Source organism: Mytilus galloprovincialis, chromosome 9 (genome assembly GCF_965363235.1).
Source record: "Mytilus galloprovincialis chromosome 9, xbMytGall1.hap1.1, whole genome shotgun sequence".
Lineage (NCBI taxonomy): Eukaryota > Metazoa > Mollusca > Bivalvia > Mytilida > Mytilidae > Mytilus > Mytilus galloprovincialis.
In genome coordinates, this window is record NC_134846.1 from 82,992,794 (window position 1) to 83,007,497 (window position 14,704).

Sequence of the window (14,704 nt, forward strand, 5' to 3'; positions counted from 1 at the left end):
TTATTTTGAAACCAAATGTCGTTATTTAATGATATTTCATCAATTAAAAAAAGTGACAACATAGGTGTTTCCTTTAACATTCAATTTATAAATTTTTATTTTGCCATTTCTTTATTTGCATGCCGAATCATTATGCACGCAACTTCGGAGCTACGATCTTTTTCTGAACGAACAGCTTCATCAACGTAACTAGGTTGTCAAACTAATATCCGGGATAGACGGAAAAGACACCAACAGTCTCCGATTCCGATTGACCAACTAATCTCTCTCTCTTCTGCTTTTTTTTTTTGGTGAAAATGACGTGGATGCACGTGCTGTCGTGCCTCCGGGTAGCTACGCCCCTGGATTCCTTGATTTTTACCATACTGGGACAGAAGCTTCTGAATGTGTGACAATCGTTTATTTTATTGTAACTCATCAGAAATGTCTCGCATGATTGTCGCAAAACCAACTATGCTAATTGCTATGTCATTTTGGTCTCTTGTGGTGAGTTGAATCATTCATTGTCTCATTGGAAATCTACTTTTTTTATGATGAACTCTCACAGTTAGTTTTTTTTTATTGGAGGAGCCGTACATAAACTGCATGGGTGACACTTGTGACGACTTGAATTTTCTAATAATAAAGATATTTTCTTTCGTGTGGAAAAACTTTACATTAATCAATAATAATGATCACGTGTCTGTTTCTTGGGGTAATAAACATCTGCATATAGTAAAAAAACGGGTTCAAACATATACATATGGTAAAATAATCGTTAAGTAAGTTGCAACCCCACTTTGGAACAGTCTTTCGGACCATTTCAGGATGCAAAACATTTTTCTCAATTTGAGAACATGATTCAGTTTTGAAGTGTCGATGTTCTCCATACATAATATACAGTCTTTAATTTTAGACCAAATGCATTGATTTTTTTTTATCTAGCTCTTATTTTAAATTTTGAATTTCCTTTACTGCTGCTGACTCACTATTAGCAATAGGTGACACATAGAGACGCTTGCTACATGAGCTGTTGATGTTTTATTATTCATTTTCCAAAGGCTTAACAGTCGGAAACCCGGACCAGGCGATTGAAATAGAACAAAAGAATCGAAGCTCTTTGTTAGAGAAGGCGATAAATGCTTACTGTAATGTTTACTATAGTGACAAAAATTTTAAAAGTTAATAGAAACAAACAAAATTACAATTTTCTTCTCAATTACGAAGTGTTTTATTTTAAAAACACCATTTGCATAAGTTTTCAATTTATTTAGTACATAGTTAAGCAGAACAATTAGATATCAAGTCGACGACATGGGTATCTTTCAAGTTGGATGTAGAAAATGCATAACCTCCGATTTTTTTTAAATTTACCACGGACGGAAAACATATCAATCTATTAGTTCAGTAATTTTCGCGTCTGCCCTTCCATTATGTGACTCAAGAAAAAAATTCCAAAAAATGGGTAACAATTGTATCGAAAAGAGAAAATCGAGTGCACCTTTTTTATGTTAGGGCGTGTTGGAGTTGAATATTTTGTCATGATATCGTAGAATAGCAAGAATACTTCATACATCGTCTCGCTTCAGATTCTATCATTTTTATATATCAAAGCTACAGGTTGACTTTATAACATAAAAACATCACAGTACTAAAAGATGAAATATATGGGTCAAGTGAAATACCTATCTAATGAATCACAAAAACAGTAGGTGTGTTCGAATAGCTATTTTTTTTTTTACTGAAAGTACTTGACGACAGTCTTTCAAGTTGGATGATGAAAATGCATATCTTCGAAAAATTATATTTTTTTGTGTGTGAAAACTAGGGGTTATAGTCTTCAACCACTAAAAAAATCTAGTCTGCCCTTCCACGAAAATTTAATTAGAATTTTTTTAAATGTTTATGAATTTTCGAAAATTCCACCTGACAACCGACCAGACAATAGTTTTAAGTTGAATCAATGCAAACAAGATCATTAACTGATGCTCATTAGCTAGTTGATACATTTGTCTTTTAAAATACAACTGACATATAAGGATCGTAATGGTGCAATGTGGATAAATTTATCGGTTTCCGAGAGCAAAATTGGCAGCGCTTCATCCCTACAATGGCTTCCATTTCTACGATTGTGAAAATGAACTGGCGTTATGGGGAGATAATTTTGACGAAGTAGAATCCCGACTACAGAAATCTGAAGATAAAAAATGATTGTTGCTTGGCTTTGTAAATGATGCTTTGTTTTACTTTGTTTTGTATACGGTTTGTATTCGGTAAAAAGATCACTGGCGCTCATGTTAGTATGTTTTATGCTATGCCGAATCAAAAATAAAATATTTTTTCGAATGAAGAGCCCAAATAAGTAGTTTTAACGGAATTCTAGACAATTCGGCATCAAGACAAATCGGCCGCATCTCATGAAGATAACACAAATCTTGTGTTTATTTCATTTATTAGCTTTCAAACCATTAACATTTTTTTCAATCAATTGTGATTTAATCAAATGATATTTAATTAGACAACATCAAATTTAGTATTGCATATTTTATTTTAGTTTTAAAATTGTCGAATTGTCTTGGTCACGAAATGGGCTAGATGGTGTCTATTTTGTTTCGTATTAGGTGCCGAATTGTCTTTTTGTCGTAAAGTGTCATTGTCGAATTGTCTGTGTGTCGAAATGTCTCTGTGCCGAATTTCCTTTGTGCCGAATTGTCTCTATGTCGATTTGTCTTAGTGTCGAAGTGTCTTGTTATCCTTTTAAATTCAGACCTTAGTGCCAAAATAACATAGTTTCGAAGTGCTGATTTCTATGGAGTCAAGGCTTTGGGACATAATACTTATCTTATAAGGTCAAAGATATAGTCTGTATGTGATTTCGTAGGGACGATAAGATGTAGGGCGAAAATATACTGGCTCGTTTTTTTCCGGAAATCACCGGAGATCAACATTTTAAATATTATTAAAATAGAAGAATCATATAATTAAATGGAAACTATAATTTTCTTATAAAATACTAGCATTGTTTTTTTTTTAGAAGGAATTGAAAAATAAAAATGAAATAAATATGTGCATTGATACAATTTTCTATTGACCAATCAGAAGTCAATATTTCAGCCGACCACGCTTTGGTGCAGCCATTTTGTTGGAGTCCTTTGTGCGAAGAAGTCGTCCTGTGTAAAGAAAGAACAATTTTAAAAATGGCAGAAGAAGAAACTCCTGTAGCTGAGCAGATTGAACAACAAAATGGCGAGGAGTTCACAGAAAACGCAGTAGAACCAATGGAAGGAGACGAATCTGGAGGTGGAGATCAGGCCGAAGGAGGAAATCCTGAAGATGAAGACGACAGGTAAAAAAGCCGCCGCATTGTTCTTTAAACATTTTGTATGTAATAAACTAGGTTCACGTCTTTTATCTGCCACTGTTCATCGATAGTCTTTCAAAATTAATGTTTCATGAATCAAGAGACAAAACCTAATGTCGAAGTTTTATTCAAATACTTCGGTGAAAATTCACGCAAGTTTACACATGTGACGTCATACAGAATACATATTTATACAGATTTATATTGATACGTAACAATTGCTTGAAGATGAGATTATATACCGGTTTGTTTGAAATTCTAAAGTTAAAACAAGGCTGTATTGGTCCAGTTATTATGATCCTAAATTATGAAGCAGAAAAACCCATTTCAAGATGATTTCTCAATAGATTTTATATTGTTTAAATTGTATATCATATTTAAAAAAAAATCGCCAAGCTGAGCGTGGCAACTTTTTTTTTAAGGGGGTTTTGGGTGTCTGAAACATTGTGAAACGGAAAAAGTTTATTTCAGCATTACTTTGGGAGAGGTCAATGTATTTATTAGCTGCGGAACCGTAGCTGTAGAAATGCGTTTTTTTTTTATTAGCTAGCATAGTAAGTAACAAAACAAAATTCAATATTACAGTTCATCTCTGTTGGTCGACCAAAACTTTCTTGATTCTTCTGTGACCTGTACTATCGAAAAGCTTCAACACACGTTCTTTGTCAACTGTGTCATTCCTATGCACATGGAGCATACAAAGCCTGTCACTACCCATTGTAGCCCGTTACCAGGTTTTCAAACGAATAGGTACTGAGAAGACTAGACCAACATTGTTACTTAAACGGATTTTTGACGTGCTAATGTCACAAGTGATAAGAAGTTACCTGTAAACATTGCATGAAAATTTCAAAAGGGCACGTTTTAACTTTTTATCCTGCAATTGGGTGTCCTACTATACAGATACAGCCCTACAGATATCGCTATGCTGTATCTGTATACTATACAGATAATCGCTTTAAAGCTCCGCCTTCTGCCGGACTCAGTATTGTTTGAACCTGTGTGACCTCAGAATGTGTATTCCAGTTGCATTCTAATGATGATGACAATTGTCGATTTCAAAACTTGAATGTGTATGATTGTGTTACAAAATCAACCATGTCAATTTCAGCATGCATGTTTATTGAATTTTAAGTCTGAAGCGTAGGACAACTCGTACACTTCTGTTTCAAATTTGACAATGTTTTGTTATTTGTTTTTACTGTTGAAAGTAGTTGTGATGTTAAAATAGATAATTATTCACCTTGAGCGATGTATTATTGTTGACCATTCGAGATTCTTTTTTTTTTGCGAACTCGTCTTCAGCGTAATGTGTGATTAGGATATTACTACGCGGGCCTCAAAGGATTACAAATCTAAAAAAAAATACTAAATATGTTAGTTTTTGTGTCTTTTAAAACACAAACAATTTACAGAATTAATTGCAGGATAAAGACAATAACTGTTTAGTGTCTTTAAATATCAGCTGTATTTGTACTCAGCTCGAAACAGGTGTAGTAGCTCGCTAAAAGCTCGCATACACCTTGTTTCCTAGCCTCGTACAAATACAGCTGATATTTAAAGACACTAAACAGTTATTGTCTATATAACTGCATCTGTAGAATTCGTAAATACTTGTGAAAGTATTTTAGGAAATACAAAACATGAATATAAAGTGAAGCCTTGTTTCTTCTAGAATTGAAAAAAACATACAAATCTTTGTTTAGGAATCGATTGAATCAAGCTGCATGATCCTGCAGATGTAACTGAACATAACTGAATTATGTTCACTTGTATTGAAAATTTTTATTCATTGAATATTAATTCCCAAGTGATTAACATACATTTATCTTTTTGTCATCTCATAATTGATGATCAAGGTATGAATTGGTGAACAAAGAAATTGTTTTGTTGCGAGTTATGCATCAAATTAGACTTGAAATAAAGCTTGATTTTTTGACTTAAAAAAAACACTTGCTATTATTAAGCATTGTTATCACAAGTAGAATGTGTGCTTTTGAAGATTTCATTACATTAAATGAACAGGAAAATAAGGAGGTCCCTGTATACTGTTTTTTTCAACACCAGAAAACTGGGGTGTTCACTGAATTGGAATACAGGAAATACCCCACTTTTCTTGACTTGAGCCTTACTTGTTGAATTTTGTACAAATTCAATATAGAAAACCGTATCAAGGAATAAAATAAAAATAATTGACCTACCTACCCATACCCTAACAACCAAACAATGTTGATTTCTGGTCACTAGGATCTTGGGTATGAACAAGATCTTAGTGAATGGAAATCAATATTGATTGGTTGAAATATTTTAAGATGTCAAACTTCTGGCATCCTTTCAGAGATTGAAAGTAGAATGCATTGTGTATGTTGGAAAAAGTGGATTATCTGGACTCGGAAATGTTGATCATAGTAAGGCACACGAAAGTGTATATATGTACGGATGTCTGACAAGTACAAAATAAGCGCAAGAAAATTGTCAGTGATCCCCTGTTTTGAATGGGCACTGCTTTCTGTCGATATTGCACAATTTAAAAAAAAAATTGGAAAAGGCAAATGTAAATAGTGAATATATGTGTTATAGAGACAGAAGAATTTTTTTATACGACCGCAAAAATTACAAATTTTTTGGTCGTATATTGGTATCACATTGGTATCGTCGTCATCGATTTATTTTGTACATCAAATTGGTGACATTGGAACTTCGTTATTACATCTGATTTCATCTCTTTCAGAAAATTGTTTGTTGGTAATCTGAGCTGGGAAACTACACAAAGTAAGTACAATTATGTTAAAAAAAAATATGTACACAGTAGACCTTTTAAATGTCTTTTTAGTGAAACTTTGATCTTCTGTCATAACAGTTATTCAATGGAAAGTTGCATTTATCAAATAGAATCTAAAATGTAAATAATTCTATTAAGTCCGCCTCCATTTGTTTTATAACTATTTGGAAAAAAATCATCTTTTAGACTTGTACAAGGACACACAATTTGTATTGCCCTTTATTGGTCTATTAAATATTTTATTACTGTTGTCTTGTTAGTTTTGATGTGGAGAAAAGGGTGCCAATAATAGTGCCTGCCATCCTATTTTGGTAGCAAGAAAAAAATAAAAAATATTGACTGATTAATCCGCATGAAATAGCTTTACTGGTAGTCTTCACTATTTTTAGTATTGAATTTTATTTTCTGCACAATTTTCTAGCTTTTTCAACAAATGTTCTTCTTCATAATGTCATTGTCCTAAATATTTTTTCAGAGGATCTGAAAGACTATTTTTGTAAATATGGAGAAGTAGAAAACTGCACATTAAAGACAGAAATTGAAACAAAAAGATCAAGAGGATTTGGTTTTGTTGTATTTAAATTAGCATCTGTAGTGGACAAGGTACGTGTTTCAATAATATTTTTGAACATGAATATTTGAAAGTGATTGAATATAAACATTCTTTGACAATTAGTATAATTCCATTATAAAGCAAAGACTTGTTAAACATGAGAATATTTACAGAGTATTTGATCTGTATTTAAACCAGAGAAAAAAAGTATAAATAACATTTTTTTGAAATAGAAATATGAAGCTTTAATATATAGTTATGGCGAGTGTATGTACAGAACTATTTTATACTTAAAATTTCATTTTCCAAAATAAGGAAGAGCTGTTGGTTGTTCCAATGATTTTTATACCGTGTTCATCTCAAGATTATTAGTAAATAGTTACAATATACTTGAAAGATTTGTCCTTGCTTAGATATTAAATGGCATTTATTTGTTTAGGTTTTAGAAGAGAAAGAACACAAATTAAATGGAAGAACAATAGACCCAAAAAAAGCAAATCCAAGAAGAGAAGTGGTAAAGAAAATATTTGTTGGAAAATGTGATCCAAGCACAGAAGAAAGTGAAATTAAAGAATATTTCTCCAAATTTGGAAAGGTAAGCTCTTGGTGAAATATTTTGTCTTTTTTTCAAGAGATTTTATTTCATTTACATATGGGGGGGGGGGGATTTTGGGTAGTGAATTTCAAAAAACCTCCATTCTCTTAACATTTAGAAGTGCACATGAAGTTTGTTTTTATGAATAATGGCTGTGGATAACTATCTTCAATTTGAGAAAGAAGTGAAATTTATTCTAGAAATTAAAATCAGATTGATCAAATGTTCTTGTAAAAAGACCAAATGTTCTCACAATAATTATTAGTGGTGTGCACATGTCTGAAAAATAGACCCAAAGCAGTAACAATTTAAACTTGTTTTATATTTTGTTTAAGATCTATCAAAACTATAAACATTCTTTTGTATATGTTGGGTATTATAAGTGTTATGAAATGTATTTATAGGTAGAGAAAGTGGAATTGCCATTTGATAAACAAAAGGACCAAAGACGAGGCTTTGTGTTTGTTGAATTTGATTCTGAAAAGGCTGTAGAGAAAGTATTAAATGAAACAGCACATAAAATGGGCTCTCAAGAGGTATGTTGGATTCTGTGCTGCCATAAAATTGCTCCAAATAATGCAGTGGATTCACAAATGATGCAATATTTTTAAGTTTTAAATTATATTTTCCTTATTCACAAATCTCAATGAATTTAGTGGTTGCTTCTTGTTCCCAAACCATTCAACACCGATTTTTGAAAATCAAAAAATTTGAATTTAAAAAAGACAAATTTGCCAACAGTTTCCTTTTGTTTTGAATTTAAAGTTGTCCAGAAAAGAAATTTTTACACATCAGTTTATACAGTCCTGTTGAGAGAGAAATTTTATTTTATAGTACATAGCCCAACAAGTTGTCGATCAGTAATGTTTTTTCAATGATTTTTAGTTAATCTGCAAAATCAAGATGAGCATGAGCAACATATTAAAAAGCAGCATTCAATACATGCAATTTGTATAGAAGTTTGCTTGTATCTTCTTGTTATTCTCGGATAGAAAGTAAATTGAGATTTTATTTCATGTTAATTTTTCTCTATTATATGGCTATTCACATCCTTCAGTAAACTTTTTGACCATAAACCCACACCCAATTTTACAGATTTTTTTGTAAAACAATTTTCACAGGCCCACAGGAAGTTTACAATCCTCTGGATTTGGACTACTTGTTTTGCAAGTTTAACCTGAGGTCTTCCAGATATGTTTCCCATTCATTGATCATAAATAGGTCTGTATGCATCATTAGTGAATACACTGCATTTTCGTTTAATGCATCTTGATGTCTGTTTAGATCTGGATACATTTAATGATTTTTTACTGTTTTAACAAATTCTATTTTTCAGTCTTTTCAATTTTCAGCTAAAGTATTGTTTTATTTATGATTTCTGTCAGTGAACATTTATTGGAACATTTACTGATATTGAATTGTAAGGTTAAAGACGCTTTCACATGAGAAGTACAAACCTTGCTAGAAATATATATTCATATATAGATACTTAACAGTTAACAAGAAAAGATAAAAATAACAGTGGTTGTTGGCTAAAGTGCTGGGAAAAAATGTTATTATTACTATGATGACTATGTCTGACCCTCCTTTTGTTCCACTTCCAGCGGGATGCAGGATTTGAGTGGATGCAAAGGAGCCGAAACAGTTGAGGGCAGGTATCAAACCATATGAAAGAAAAACTGTTCAAGCTCTGCAAACAAAAGTGTAAACAATCTTACTAGATTAATGTAACAGATCACTTTGATCAAGTTTATTTACATTTTTGTTAATGATTTAACAAGTTCTTGCTCTTTTTTTGCTTTTAACAGGTGTTGTAAAGTGTAATTACTACTATGGAACTTCTCAGACTGAGTAAAGAATACCCTTGTAAATGGTAAAAACTAAAGTGTTTATAGAATATGAAAATCAGGTTAAGATTTATATAGTAAAGTGTGTTTTTCAAATTTGTAGTTTGATGTAAAGAAAGCCACACCCACAAATCAAAGCAAACGAGGAGGACGTGGTGGGTTCTTTGATGGAGGAAGAGGAGGTAGGGGTCGTGGAGGAGGTTGGTGTCAAAATTAATGAAGAAATGGGTCCAATTGTTCTTTGTAGCCATCACCAACAAATAAATCTTATCTCAATTAGAAATTGTTTGCCCAAGTTCATTGTGAGGCTTTTCTAGGGGAATAGAATATGAGGACTTTATGGTGCATTAAGATTATAATTTTCCTTTAAAATTACAACACTAGAATAGTTAGGTGCCTAATTTTGTTTCAAACTTGTGGTAATTCACAACCTTTTTTTCAGTGGTTTCAATCTATTAATAAATGGTTAACTACATCCTAGGACTTATCTTGATAATTAATTGTATGATTAAGGTTGATAAAGTGGTATGTACCCATTACCAAACATTCATCTTCATGCAATTTTGACAAAACGATTAGCATTCTTATTTAGTATGTTTTATAATAAACTTCAAACAATTCTCAGTATGAATGCAACAAAATATACCTTGAAAACAAAGAAATTTTGCAATTATTAGCTTTATGTTTTTGCTAGTATTGATTTGTTTTCTGCTTAATAAATGTTTTTAACTTATCTTCATCGTGCCTGTAAGGAATACTCTTAAATTGGATAATGCACACACCATGACAAAAACAAAACATCACATTGTATTGAATTTCTGCATTTTAACATTATGAATGATGAATGGGTAAATTGCAGGGTACAACCAAGGTTACTATGGAAACCAAGGAGGTGCTTACCCTGCCTACAATTATGGTGGATATGGTAATTATGACAGCAATTACTACAATAATTACGGATACGGATGGGGAGGATATGACCAGAGTTATTATGGTGGATATGGGGGTTATGGAGGTAAGATTCAGACAAAATCATAATAAATTTACAGTTTTTTGTTTGTTTTATTGTTAAGGTCATAATGAATGTATGACTTTCATCCTCCTGCTTGTCAAGTTTCTTTCCAATAAAAAATCTGCTTTTATCTTAAAATAATCCAAAATCAATAACTATGTAATGATATTAAAAATAATCTGAATGGTGTTAGTGTGTCAGCTTTGCTTTATACTTGGCAGTCTTAAACACTTTTTTGTTGGCAGATCAATATTTCAAAAGAACTCGAAGTTCTCTTCATTGGATAAAATATAATTTAGGATGGAAGTCTTAATTATTGTGACCTTGTTTATTTGACATAATTTCATCTAGGTTTTGATGAGATGACCTTTTCATCATTTTATATTGATCAAAGAAACCTACTGAAGTTAATGACAAATATGCAGAAATAAACTAACCTGTTATCAAAATTGTTAACTTCTTTCAGATTTGATAGTTTGGTTACATTAATTATATTTTGTAACTGCATAAATATATGAGCTGTATTATTTTAAGAATTCTTGTCCTAACTTGTTGAAATCAAAAATATTGTGAGCAGGGAATGACTAATTAGAATAAGTGTATGCAAGTAAAAAATTCCTAAGAATATCTATCATCAGACTGAAAACTATTCCAAAAGTATAAGGGGTTTAGAACTAGAGCATTTACATTTTCAAGGTTCTTGTTTTGTTTTTTTAAATTTTATCTGAAAAGGGTTTTGAAATCTTTAGCTGTATCAAATTGAACATAATAGTTTTTGGATATGATATTTATACACAATGTTTGTAAAGGATTTTATCATTGATTTATTTTATTGGGAATTGACATTATATAACATTTTTACAAAACTTGTGGCCTCACAATGGTACAAGTCTGTTGATTTCTTGTGAGGTAAAATCTTGTGTAATATTTACACTTATCTTTTATTGCTTTTATATCATATTCTGACACTGTTCTAGAATTGAATAGGTAACATATTGATGAAAAATATACACTTGTCACACTGTCCTAATGCATAATATAATTAATTTCAAGGTTAACTATCTGATATAAATATTCACTCAAGTTTTGGTTTAATTAGATGAATTATATAAAATGTTAAAAAATCTCAATGTTTGCATTAGAAATTGGACAAAAACAAAATATTTTCAGAATATGGTACCTAAGCAATTACTAAGTTTGAAATAGGGACACACAAACAAAACAAATAATGCAATGAAATACAAAAAATGTGATAAGCAAGATCACACTGAATTACAGAGTTGTTCATTTGTATGAGTAACCGATATTGGAGCCCAAAAATATGGGGCATCATCAAATTTGACTAGTCTTTGGTTTGATGCATCCTCATCTTTTTGTAGGCTACGATTATGGCAATGGAAGTTGGGGATATGATCAAGGTAGGTTGCTGCAGTTCACATTGCTTTATTTGGTTTAATGTTCCTGTAGAGGATGTGTGATGCTAACACTCGAGAGTAGCTTAAAATCTTACAAGGGTTCAATGGTGGACAACATTTTCAAGTTTCTTCTGCAATTTAACTTTGTATTTTCTCTTGTTCATTTCATTATTAAAGTGGGACGTTATACAATAAAGATGTCAAATTCAGTGTTGTACATAATTAAGACAAAAAAGCAGTTGTCTAAACTTGTTCAGTGTGTCAGTAACTAGTAGTGACCTGATTGTATGTAGTTGCATGGGTTACAGATTGAAGTTAGTTTATTCAAGAAAGAGGAATTGCATTTTCTGTCCACATGTTCAAAGAGAAAGGGGTCACATGTCTCATATTGACGCGCGTTTCTTCTGATAGTAGAGTTGACATAGGCTGTCAAACTTTCTTAGCTTTTATTTAAAAGAAAACCTGTCTGTGATTAAGGTTGTCTTTAAAAGAAGTGTTAAATAAACTTGAATATACCTTGTTTGTCTTTTGTTATTTTTTTGTAAAATGATAACATATATATAATAAATTATTTCAGACGACTTTGTAACATATGGGTTAGCTTTTATTTGCATGTTTATTAACTGAGCAACTTTTATTTATATCTTTTAACTGATTCCTTAGATACAATTAAATGCATATTATGGGGCCATCTGAGTTTTCAAAATTATTCAGGGTTGGTTTTTTTTTTGGGGGGGGGGGGGGATATTTCATGAAATTCAAAGGTAAATGAATGTAAAGTTCTTAATTTAAAGGAATTCAAAGTAAACTGAAATTTAAGAGTTGTGCTTTCAGAATAAATACACATGGACAATTTAAAACCTGCTTCCTTCAGTTGTATATTACACCTTATAGCTCATTCTTGCTTGGATCTACCAATGGTCTTGTATTTCAAATGTGGCATGCTGGCAACACCAGTAAGATGATGAGACTTGGCAATAATGCACACAAGTAGAGGATTGAATTGAATTAATTTATAAGGGGAAAAAGAAGTAACAAATTTTGAGCATTTTGAAGGGGTTTGTGTTAAGAACTGACTCATTTCAGTCATTTATTCATCATAGTAAGTAAAATGTATTAGGGTTGTTCCAAGTTCATTTTAGTTACACAGCAGACTTCTGAAGGTATACAGACTGGCAGAATACAAGAATAAAAACTAAAAAGCTTAAAAATTTAAGCTGTTATGGATGCATCAATGTAGTTGTTGGAAATCACAGGTAGATTTTTAGTAAGGTTCAATAAGAAGAATTTGATAGTATATGAACTCATTTACTGGGATACCAATGGAGGAGATAGCTGGTAAAATAGTGCAGAAAAGATTAAGCATATGTATATTTTGTAGGCCAACAGACAAGTCAATATGGTAAACAACAGAAAGGTGCACGAGGAGGCGGAGGAGGAGGTTATCATCCATACAACCGATGAAGAAATTTATAGGTCTCATTTTTAATGTAAAGTATTTTCATTTCTCATACTTCTAACAAAGTGTGCACCTTTTTATAAAAGTTTTATTTTCTAACCATTCGTAGTTAGAAAATGCAGATGGTAGAAATTAACAAGCACCTTTGTTAGATGAACGTTTTCTAGAGATTTTAGATGTTTTGATTGTATAATCTATATAATTTTCTGTCATTTTTGAAATGTATTCCAAAATTTACTGTTAAACTAACATGTGATTCTGTAAGCCTCTTCTTCGGTGATTATGTTATGTTTACCACCATATTTGGATGTGTGCTTTATCAGGTTTGTTGGCAAATTTTTTATTTAATGAATTCTGGGTTATTTTACAACAGTGTAAAACACTGTATAAATGAAAGGTGTGCATAGCCAGCAAAACTAAATAAAGCACATAGCTAGATACGGTTTTATCACAAGATAATTAATTATATATTTTTAAGAAAAGAATGTAAGAAAAAAGGCAATTGTGGTGGAGGTGTTATGCATTTTCATGGAGTAATGCTGATATCAGCAAGTTCATGTATATAAAAAAAAAATAGATGCAGACTAACCTCAAGAAACAGAAAATCATGTTTGTTTCAGTTTCATATTCAAATTTGCCTTCAATCTGTTTGTGGACACATTCAGTTTATAAAATGCATTGTACAAGAACATGAAACGCATACCCAAAAAAATGAAGAGAACAATGAGAACTAAAACACAGAAACCAGAAAGTGTCAAAGATGACTAAAATTTCAATTGAATATTGAAAAATAAAAGCTATAGGACAATTTCAGAACTAGTGCATCAGGAAATTAAACACTTGTAAAAAGTGAGCTACAGAACAAAAAATCTAAAAAATGTTGTGCGACTTGTTCTAGATTTTAGCTGCATGTAGAATATTTCTGCTGGTTAATTGATGGACTGGTGAAAAATTTTACAACTTTTTAACTTTTCTGATGTTCTGGGGAAAATTTACAAAAATCACAAATAAGACCTTGATATGATATAAAACAGATGTTATTTATTCTTGATAGTACTTGCAGCTACTTCTGAAACAGTTGATCTTGAAGGTAATGTATGAACATTTTAATTTGAACAAATTTAATTTCTATTTACAGAATGGTAATTCATCGATTCATCCTCATCCCTCATCAATCAATCAATGGAATATCATCGATCATGGACATGTCAACTTTTTTAACAAAAAATGTTGTATACACAACTATGTGATTTTTAACTTTTGCTTTGTTTTAAAAAAAAAACTGTTTACTCTTGTCAAGAAAGCAAGAGTTTAAAATACATAGTGTAAATATTGTAATTTGAATAAATGTCCCTGGTCAGGGAAAATTGAAAATATTAAATATTACTTTTTGTACTTTGGCTTCACTTGATACATATCTTTAAAAAAAAACTTGACCAAATCCACTTAGTCCCCTGCACATCTAAAAATGTTCAGAAATGAAAATTGGCATTTAGCCTAGACCAGAGTTTGTTGATTGTCAATTTGGGTTGCTGTTGTGTTCATTTTGTCATGTTTATCTGTTAACAAGCTTGCATTTCTAAAGACACTAGAGGTCTGTCACTCACTTGGTAACAGTTGTCTGCTGATTCTTGTTGCATTGATTGACCATTGCAAGAATCAAAACAGAAAGAACAAGTTGGAAAGTTCCAACCCTTTTTG

The 14,704-nt window shown here is 31.5% G+C and overlaps 1 protein-coding gene across 10 annotated transcripts; it reads left to right on the forward strand.

Annotated features, from left to right (window-relative positions):
* The first annotated feature begins 3,090 nt into the window (after nucleotides 1-3,090).
* LOC143046167 (heterogeneous nuclear ribonucleoprotein A/B-like) lies at nucleotides 3,091-14,398 on the forward strand. 10 transcript variants are annotated; one of them, XM_076219198.1, is made up of 10 exons: nucleotides 3,091-3,325; nucleotides 6,072-6,112; nucleotides 6,598-6,725; nucleotides 7,115-7,270; nucleotides 7,675-7,806; nucleotides 9,221-9,317; nucleotides 9,977-10,132; nucleotides 11,509-11,547; nucleotides 12,926-13,034; nucleotides 14,142-14,398. In XM_076219198.1, the coding sequence occupies exons 1-9, from the start codon at nucleotides 3,177-3,179 to the stop codon at nucleotides 13,006-13,008; spliced, it is 981 nt and encodes a 326-aa protein (XP_076075313.1). In that variant the 5' UTR covers nucleotides 3,091-3,176; the 3' UTR covers nucleotides 13,009-13,034; nucleotides 14,142-14,398. The 10 variants fall into 10 exon arrangements, with proteins under 10 accessions (XP_076075313.1, XP_076075314.1, XP_076075315.1 ...); XM_076219199.1 differs by having other exon boundaries at nucleotides 12,926-13,020; XM_076219200.1 differs by having other exon boundaries at nucleotides 12,926-12,985.
* The last annotated feature ends 306 nt before the right edge of the window (nucleotides 14,399-14,704 follow it).

Bases quoted from the DNA above. Each gene is read 5' to 3' on its own strand.
- LOC143046167 (XM_076219198.1), top strand. From the start codon at position 3,177: ATGGCAGAAGAAGAAACTCCTGTAGCTGAGCAGATTGAACAACAAAAT. The intron at 7,271-7,674 runs GTAAGCTCTTGG...ATGTATTTATAG, and splicing joins ATTTCTCCAAATTTGGAAAG to GTAGAGAAAGTGGAATTGCC. The intron at 11,548-12,925 runs GTAGGTTGCTGC...TATATTTTGTAG, and splicing joins AAGTTGGGGATATGATCAAG to GCCAACAGACAAGTCAATAT.